This window comes from Pecten maximus, chromosome 9 (assembly GCF_902652985.1).
Source record: "Pecten maximus chromosome 9, xPecMax1.1, whole genome shotgun sequence".
NCBI lineage: Eukaryota > Metazoa > Mollusca > Bivalvia > Pectinida > Pectinidae > Pecten > Pecten maximus.
Window position 1 is genome coordinate 1 of NC_047023.1, and position 10,316 is coordinate 10,316.

The window sequence follows — 10,316 nt, forward strand, 5'->3', positions numbered from 1 at the left end:
TATCTGTCATAGAACGGCCACAATAGGGTTTTAAAAATGGGTAGTATTTTGGCGAAGTCTCATGGAATCCAGAGGAGGATTCCGGATGTTACGTCACGGGTAACGTCACAAGTATGTGTGGAATGTGGTGTATTGAGGGGCGGAACGTAATGTAATGTACATGCGGCTAATTCAAACTACTTTGCCGGAACTTACTGAAAAACGGCTCATTACATTTTGATAAAAATTTCCACACTTGCAAAACTCGGTGTGATCTATGTCCTGGCATTTCCGCTATATCTGGGAAAGTTTTAGTTATGGAGATATTTTGGGTACAAACACGCCAAAATCGACACTTTGACTGCTGGTTTCTGCACAACTCGGTCTTGAGAATTAACGCATAATGCCAACATACTGAAACTTCACACATCACAAGTACATATAATTCCGAAGAAAATGGTATCATTAGTTTTTCAATAGCTATCACAGAACGGCCACAATAAGGTTTTGAACATGGGTACTATGTACCGCGACCTCACATTCAGGAGAGTCTATTACGGACGTACGTCAGGAGTGACGTTATCAAGTCTGTTCCGCTTGTCTGATTGAACTTGTAGCGCTCGGTGAGCTGCTTGTATTTTCACTGTCACTGCCAGTATTTCTTGAAATGTTGCAATATCAGAGATATTTCACATTTCTCCACAATTTTTTTTTAATTTAATTTTTTTTTTTTTACATATTTACCACAAACATCTCTATCCAAAAGACATAATTAATCGTGTTTCTACATATATGGTACATTAAGTTCTTTTTCCTGTCGTGTCCGTGATGCAACAGTTTCCGCTTAGGTCACACGGGTACGTATAATCGAAAGACAGTAAGCCAGACATTTTACACTGCACTGGGGAACCCCCGCCTGGGGAATTCCCGCCTTTTTACATCAGAATCCTACGTCATTCTATTTTCAGTAACAGTGTGTATTTGTGATCTTCTAAATCTCAACACACTACTCTTTATCCTCGTATCATATATAAAGTACCCGTTTCATGTGCTACATGTATTTACTCGGGAAAACAGATACATACCAGAGACCGGTATACATTTAACACTAGCGCTAACGAGTATACGTTTAACACTAGCGCTGACGGGTATACATTTAACACTAGCGCTGACGGGTATACATTTAACACTACCGTTGCCTGGTATACATTTAACACCACCGATGACCGGTATACATTTAACACTATCGTTGACCGGTATACATTTAACACTACCGTTGACCGGTATACATTTGACACTACCGTTGACCGGTATACATTTAACACCACCGATGACCGGTATATATTTAACACCATCGTTGACCGGTATACATTTAACAGTATCGTTGACCGGTATATATTTAACACTATCGTTGACCGGTATACATTTGACACTACCGTTGACCGGTATACAATGTATATAGCTGGCGATCCAACTTTTTAAATTAAGCAAGTCCAATATAAGTTCTGATCACACTTGGTAATCCGTAGTGTACGTGTTGTCCATTTGCTGGTTGGGAATCCAACTGCCGCCCGGGTCTCCGGTGTAACCATATAAAATAGAATTGACCATTGTCTAAATTGACACGTATACGAGTATATAATTAAGATGACTGACACGAAGAGGCGTTATCACAGGTAAATAAAACTGGACATGCAAGTGAACTTTTACTGAGATAACAATAGATGGTGTAATCGCCTCGGGAAGGTATTTAGATAACATTGATCAGTGGAGAGTTCGAGTGTCATTCCTAATTGTTGGTCATCACAAAGAATTAAACATAAGCTTGGGGACAAGATTAATTATGTTCCATACAATGCATTGAAACAGATATAGGTACAGGTAAACACAGATTGAATAGAATAAAGGAACAAAGACAAAATATCGGAAAATTCTCTATGATACAGACAACATCTCTTTGGAAGCGTCACCTCTCCTGAAGTTGATAATTTGTAATATGGGGGATACATATAAAAATAAGTAAGTTATATCAAATATGTTGAAATATAAATAACTTTAACTAATTTATCATCTTATTAAATTGCACATTTATGTTTAAATTCAAACCATCTGTGAATACAGTGTATATGGATAAATCTAAAAGAAGTCAATTATAATCACTTCTATAAATTTATCATAAATTATATACATACATTTTTATTTATTAATTTCTTATTAAATTCCACGTTTTATTTTTAAATTCAAACCATCTGTGAATATATGGATAAATCTATTATTTTTATTTATTTGTCAACTGATACATTCAGTAATAGACACCTTAATTTACCGGTACAGGTCACAGGTGCTTGCATAGAAAGTATCACTTTTGATTTTTTTTTTTTTTTTTTATATGACAGCGGTATGTGTAATGTGTAAGAGGGAAGGTTGGCAACTACGCCACGAGCGAAACGGCACCCCATCTCACTTCAATCGACTAAAAAACACATTTATTCAAACTGACACGGCGCACACTATATGCGACCGTCATCAGAAAACATTCATCTTTAACCTACCGTGCCACTCAATACGAATTGTTACATCCAAAACACAATAATCCGTGAAAACATCGCCGAATTCCTCGCTCAGAACGCCATTTCTCAAACGGCTCCCTGAGCCTGTCCAGATTCTTCATTTACATACGGGGTTCAAAGGTCATGCGATTATATGATCGTCAGTCGTCAGGTGTAATTTTGGGGGTCATCTCCGCATGCATTTTGTCCGGAAAATGTTTCGGCTCGCTGAAGAGTTTCGTCTAATTTACGACTAATTGAAGAGTTTCGTCGATGAACGATGATTTATAATCAACGTTAGATTACCATGCACCGTATATGACAGTATACAGCAGGCGCGGAACCAGGAATTGGAAAGGGGGGGGGGGGGGGGGGGGGGGGGGGGGGGGGGAGTCCAGTAATTTAGTGGTAATGTGGTAATGCGTGCACCATAGGCGGGAGCCGAATTTTTTTTGGCGAGGGGTCTGGGGGCCAAAATTTCGGAACAAAATTTCGGAAAAATGAAATGATTAAATGATTATAGCAAATTTTGCAATCTTTCGAGAATAAGATTTTCGATAAGTGGAAAGGGGGGAGGGGGCATAAATTGATTCACACAGAACGTCACTATCGTATCGTTTTCTAAATAATGAAATAATTGTCACAAAGGTAGAACAAAATGCTTATTTATTGATTAACTTTTGTCAGTTTACTGAAATCTGGACGAACAAAAAGAAAAGTGAATCACGAATAAGACGGTCATCAGGTTACTGGAACGTATACATGTGTACCAACATTACTTACTTCAGACCAGTTCATTTATTTCTGCACATTTTACAAATATCGTGTCGTCGTCAAATACGAAAATCATACTTCAGACCTGCCAAACGATTTGTACGTTGTGATCTATGATGCATCATCAATTTATTTACATTTCCCACAATGTTAGATTTAATGTTTGCTAGAAGTTCTTCGAGTTCAATCAAAATTTTATGAGTACATCTATCACTGTATGATTATCGAAATATTGAGTTCCTTCGGTCATTTTGTTTTGAACCCCTTTTTATTCTAATTTTCGAAACAGTATTACTTTCTTACTTGATTTCGGTTTTAATACACTCGATATCAGTTTGCCCCTTAATGTCTACAATCAGGGGCGGACACAGGATTTTAAAATAGGGGGCGTGCGAAATTAAAGGGAGGAGGCGGGGGGGGGGGGGGGGGGGGGGGGGGGGGGGGGGCTGTCCGCGGGTACTCCCCCTGAAAAAAAATAGCAGGTAAATGCAAAATCCTGCATTCTAGTGTATTTCACGATAGATTCATACCTGGTGTGTTTTATAAAAACAAGTATATGAGATATGTTTTTTAATGATTTTATATTTTTATTTCGCTGATTGATACGGGAATTCGTTTTTTAAGATACCCTTACTTTGACAACTTTAGGGGGGAGGGGGCTTTAAATCCGCCAGTGACAATGTCAAAGAGTTTAACGCATTGTAAAATGTATTCTTTGTAATACTCATTATCCATTTATTCCACTTTACATCGCTCGCATATATAAAATTTAACTTATTGATGAATTACCTGATTAATTGAGTGTGTAAGCAGCAAACGCTACTCTAATAATAATCAAGCTGGCTGAAGTACTTACAGAATTATGAAACTGAATTAAAATGAGAAAGAAAAGGGAATACTTGAGGGGGAAGTAGTGGTTATTTTGTGTCAACGCCAGACTTTTATAGTATTTTAGGGCTAACGCCAGAATACCCAGAACAACCTCTTATTCTTATCGGTATTGTGTGTGGTATATACATTTTTAACTAGTCATGTAGGGGTCCATTTTTTAAAAATTGAAGATTGGCATAGCCCTAAATAGATGGCAAGTACAATAATAAATCAAAATATCAAACAACTATCAGCTATTACCCCATCAAAATTTTAACTTCGAAAAATTGCAACTGATATTGCTTGTTCATGGTATACGTATAATGTCCCGGCCCTGTCTTGAACAAGTTATTGAGCACCGTTATATGCAATCTTTTTGATTGAAAACGAAGTTCAACAACTACCGAAATGATGCAGTTGAAGAAAAGGAAAGGACGATCTCATCACTGCATGGCATTAAAACATGCTATCTTATTAGTCCGTGATATCGCAAACGACGTCCTGTGCATGCACCTGTAAAATAAAATATGCCGAGATGACCCCAAAAAGTTCACCTGGTGACGGTCGCTTATATAATCGCATGACCTTTGAACCCCGTATGTAAATGAAGAATCTGGACAGGCTCAGGGAGCCGTTTGAGAAATGGCGTTCTGAGCGAGGAATTCGGCGATGTTTTCACGGATTATTGTGTTTTGGATGTAACAATTCGTATTGAGTGGCACGGTAGGTTAAAGATGAATGTTTTCTGATGACGGTCGCATATAGTGTGCGCCGTGTCAGTTTGAATAAATGTGTTTTTTAGTCGATTGAAGTGAGATGGGGTGCCGTTTCGCTCGTGGCGTAGTTGCCAACCTTCCCTCTTACACATTACACATACCGCTGTCATATAAAAAAAAAAAATCAAAAGTGATATTTTCTATGCAAGCACCTGTGGTACAGGTAACCGGAACGTTGATTTACCTGTACAGGTAGAAGTTAACCTAACTGTTAAAACAACACTCTCCCTATATTGTTTACATAAGTTTTTGGGAGAACCAGGATATATATTTTTCAGTTTTGCTGGCGGAGGACTGCATATGCCCAAGAGACGCAGATACCGACAATTAAACAACCGTTTGACCCAACTGAAAACCCTTCTACGCAACGGCGACATCGACTACATCAACTATGGCGACCGAGCAACATATTCATTACATATGGAGTGAAATAAAACATACTACATATATGAAGTTATGTGCAAGGTACGTGCGCATTAAAAAAATGAAGTACGGACACTGTTCGTGTTGTAGGTACATGGCCCGTTAACATTATTGGAATAATCAAGTTAAAATAGCCGATCGGTATATATACGGTTGTATCGGGTAGGGCAAGGTAACCTGGTCGTTGCGTTATTGGACGATCGACCTGGCAATGCTCCAGTCTAACACTTACAAGTTTGTTTATATTGTTAAACCATACTGAGGATGTAACAGACATTATACATATACATATACATATGCATATAGAAATAATAATAATACAAAAAAAAAGTAAACTAGATTCTAATTCTTTAGTTTAATGTCGGGTATCATAAATAAATACAACAATACATATATACATGTTTTGGTTTTGGCATTTTAAATTTTATCATGTGTTTGATAATTTTAATATCAATTTATATTGATAATTTTGCTGTGTGGTGCTGTGCCCTGGACTTGGAAAAAAATAGTTCATATATAAAAAAAAAATATATATATATATTGCAATTTTTTTTTCATTGTAAGGGAACAGAGTTTATCCAGTCCAAAAGGCAGGATGCCAAAGGCCTCAAAGAAACGGAAGCATGTTGAGCAAGTCAATGCAGAGGGACCCAATGAGGAGGTAGTTGGTGGCAGTGACGGAACAGAAGGACAGCAAGAATTGAGGAGGTGGATAGTATACCCCCAATGCCCTTGCCAAGCATTAATTCTAGTTTGGGAGACAATGTGTCTCAGTCAAATAGACAAAATAATTGTAACTGGGCAATATGTCGATTTGGGGTTACTGCTCGTACAGAATCCTGCAGAGCACCAGGAGCAAAAAAATATGAAAAATTCAAAGGGAGAGCTCATAACCAAAGTTAAAGGAAATGAGAAAATTTCAACCATTGAGGCCTGGACGAATGCTATGCTAATATTTGCTTCAATTTATGGGTCGGCCCACCGAGCCAAGTATCCAGATTTATTAAAATACATATCAACAGTCCGTTTGGGGGCAGCTAGGTCAGGGGGTGGAAGAAATTAGATGAGCAATTTCGTTTAAGGAAAGCTCAGGACCCTGATAGCTCGTGGGCTTGTGTTGATATGGAGCTGTAGTTACTTTGCATGTCGGGTACATATAGTCAAACTCCTGTTGTCCACAATGTCCAGTCGAGAAATGACAGATGTTTTTTATTTCAATTTCAAGGGGTCATGTTTCAAGTCTCCTTGTCGGTATGTACATTCTTGCACAAAATGTGGGGGCAGTCATGCAATGATAGTTTGTCGTTTCAATGGGGTCCAGGGCAGTACAACGTCCCTCATAGATTTTCTCACCCACGTTTTTCATACACTCGTCCTGGTGGCAGTCAGCAATATGTTAATTATACCCAGCAGGGTAACACTCCACAGGGTAACATGTTACAAGGTATGACATCCCATGGCTATGCCTACCAGGCTAATTCACAGTTGGGCGGCAACCAAGGTTTTGGTCAACAGGGAGCTGGTAAGCCCAAGGGGCAGGGATTTCAACAACCATTTCGGGGAAGGGGAAGAGGACGATTTATGGGTCCTAGGTAGAACCCCTGTTAAAGTTCACAAGCTGAGGTTATGCTTATCAAAATATCCTCTCACATCTATTGCCAGATAGTTGCTTGAAGGCTTTGAGATAGGTTTTAAATTACAATACACAGGCCCTCGACAGCCAACGACTGTAAAAATCTAAAATCTGCAGATGAGCACCCTGTAGAGTTAAGGGAGAAAGTTAACAAAGAGATAGAGGCAGGAAGGATGGTAGGACCCTTTACAATAAGACCAATTCCTAATCTTAGGTTATCACCAGTGGGCGTTGTCCCCAAATCTGATGGGAAATGGAGGCTAATTACTCATCTGTCTTACCCAGCGGGAAAAGGGGTAAATAGTTATATTCCTGAAGCCCTCTCATCTGTTAAATACTCACCCTTTGATAACGTTATTGAGATGGTAAGTTCCCTTGGTAAGGAAGCATTGCTGGCAAAGATGGATATAAAGTCGGCATTTAGATTACTTCCTGTTTTTCCAGGTGATTTTGATCTGCTTGGCTTAAAAGTAGACAATCAGTACTTTATCGATAAGTGTTTGCCAATGGGCTGCTCCATCTCATGTAGGTATTTTGAGAACTTTTCCACTTTTTTACATTGGTTGGTGATTTACAGATCAGGAATAAATTCATTAGATCATTATCTAGATGATTTTTTGTTTGCTGGTAAAAGAGAGTCTGGCAATTGTGAGGCATTGATGCTTTGTTTTTCCGGGATTTGTGAGGACTTTGGTATCCCAATAGCACATGAGAAAACAGTGGGTCCTGTGACTGTGTTAGTTTTTCTTGGTCTACAGATAGTTACTGTGAACAGAGTTGTTCGTATACCACAACATAAAGCTGAGGAACTCCATGGTTTGCTCCTAAAGTATTCAAAGTGTAAGAAAATTACTAAGAAGGAACTCGAGTCATTGGTGGGTAGTTTGTGTTTTTATTGTAGAGCGTTAAAACCAGGGCCGGCTTTTTTACGCAGATTTTATGATGAATTGGCAAAGGTATCTCAGCCCCATCATTTCATTAGGGTACATTCAGGCATGCGGGAGGATATGGATATGTGGTTAGAGTTTTTGGAGACATTCGATGGTCAGGCATACTTTCAAGAGTCAACTTGGTTAGATAGTAACACATTACAGTTGTATACTGACAGTGCCGGCTCTGCTAAATTGGGGTGCGGGGCTTTCTTTGCAGGGAAATGGGTGTTCTTTCCATGGCCCATTAAGTGGGAAGGCCTTTCAGTTCTTAGGGACAAAACATTTCTGGAATTTATATCAGTGATATTGTCATTGATGTTATGGGGACTAGCATTACAGAACAAACATGTTCGGTTTAGGATGGACAACATTGCATTGGTTTCAGTTTTAAACACTCAGTCATCAAAATCACACAGGTTGATGTTTTTGGTCAGGGTTTTTGTGAAACTAGTTATGCATATAACATAAATTTTAGAGCACAGCATATTGATGGTTTGTCAAATGAGTTAGCTAATGTTATATCTCGTAAAGAGTGGACCAAGTTCAGGGAGCTGCAACCCGGGGCTCAGGAAGCACCAGAGGCCTTGCCAGAGGGATTTCTGCAGTTGATCTCAAAAGTGAATGTCACAGACTTTTAACGGCATGTCTTGCTAGTAATACACACTCTACATACAATAAAGGGTTGAAATGCTTTGAATCATTTCGGAAAGCAAATGGCTTAGAAATAATATGGCCATCTAGTGTAGTACAAATAACACACTTTATTGCCTACTTACCACTTAATGGTAAGTCTCCCGCTACAGCAAGAGCCTATGTGTCTGCAGTTGCTTACCATTGCAAAATTAAGGGCCAGGAGGATACTACACAATGTTTCCTTGCGTCAAAGATGTTAGAGGGAATGAAGAGGTTAAAACATAGAGCAGACACTCGTCTCCCTATTACCTCAGAGTTATTGTTGCGCATAGTCAGAGTGCTTCCGAATATTTATTTAGATTCATATGAAGTCAAACTTTTCAAGCTTGCTTATGTTATAGCATATTTTGGTTTATTGCGGGTAGGGGAGATAACTGTTGCAAAAGAGCGCCTACCTCATCTAATTGTACAACGGGAGGATATCACAGTAAGTGATGGGAAAAGCATGTCTATTTTTCTTCGCTTTTCCAAAACTGATCAACTGGGGAAAGGGACAACATTAGTTTGGTAGTAAGGCCAGTCCAGGAAGGCCCGCTATTGTGTCATTTTGGGGGCGCACCACTCACTCGTTACCAATTTTCAGCAGTGTTACAGAAGTCATTAAAATTGTTAGGTGTTGAGTCAGGGTGTTACCGATCCCATAGCTTTAGGGTTGGTAGGGCCTCCGCGTTGAAAGTTGCAGGGTATACTGATTCAGTTATTCAAGCAGCAGGGAGATGGAGTTCAAATGTTTTTAAAACGTACATAAGAGTTCCAAAGCCTCAATCATATTGATGAATCAATGCAGATATAGTGTTCTAGGTTCATGGATTATCAAGTTTTTATTGATTTTTGTGAAAATCATTTCGATCAAATCAAAATTATGTCGTTCACAATTTGTGTGAGGCTCATCACCCCCATAAATGGCATTACTGTGTACTTACACCAGTTTTTTTAAGCTTTCAGTGTGGTGTGTAGAGTCATCACTAATTAAGAAAGCCCATTTGGAATCACTGAGAAGACCAGGGGGACCTGGACTTACACTTGAGGAACGCTTTGGCATGATCATTTGGTGGCAGGGATATAGTGGACTTACTTTAACGAAGCTTGAATCAAAGTTGGTCACTTTGTGTAAAGTGTCTGACAATAGTCCAAAATTTATGCTGATTCACTGTGGTGGTAATGATGTTGGCATGTTATCAATTGGTGATTTGTGTCGTGTTGCTGTTAGAGTGTTGAGACGTGTCCAGACTATGTTCCCAAACACCAAAATTATCTGGTCACAGATATTACCTCGCCTAGTATATAGATATTCTAACAACAATGAGGCCATGGATAAAGCCCGGAAGAAGCTAAATGGTGTTTGTGCTAAAACAGTCCTTGGGATGGGCGGGGGATATATCAAGCATCCCGGTATAAAATTAAGACACAGGCCTTTGTTCATAGACGGGGTCCATTTGTCTTTGGTTGGGAGTAACATTTTCTTGAATGGCATTCAAGGGGGGTTAGAATATATCGCATTTAGTGGGCAGACTGTATTTCCGTCTGATGAACATGAAGCAATGTTTCACTTCTGGTTGGTTTTAACGTTGTTTTGTGTGGTCGCGAGCTGTAGTATAAAGCTTTGTGATGCCGCGTCCACCCCCCCCCCCCCCCCCCCTTATTAAGTAGGGTGGCGGTGGCCTGACATGACTAAAATAGTCATGCT

At 39.3% G+C, this 10,316-nt stretch overlaps 1 protein-coding gene across 1 annotated transcript; it reads left to right on the forward strand.

Moving 5' to 3' along the window:
- Positions 1 to 1,957: 1,957 nt before the first annotated feature.
- LOC117335049 lies at positions 1,958 to 10,262 on the forward strand. Its single transcript, XM_033894965.1, has 3 exons — positions 1,958 to 2,313; positions 5,112 to 5,413; positions 5,936 to 10,262. The coding sequence occupies exon 3, from the start codon at positions 7,178 to 7,180 to the stop codon at positions 8,402 to 8,404; it is 1,227 nt and encodes a 408-aa protein (XP_033750856.1). The 5' UTR covers positions 1,958 to 2,313; positions 5,112 to 5,413; positions 5,936 to 7,177; the 3' UTR covers positions 8,405 to 10,262.
- The last annotated feature ends 54 nt before the right edge of the window (positions 10,263 to 10,316 follow it).

Excerpts from the sequence above, each read along its gene's own strand:
- LOC117335049 (XM_033894965.1), top strand. The coding sequence starts at position 7,178 with ATGGTAGGACCCTTTACAATAAGACCAATTCCTAATCTTAGGTTATCA.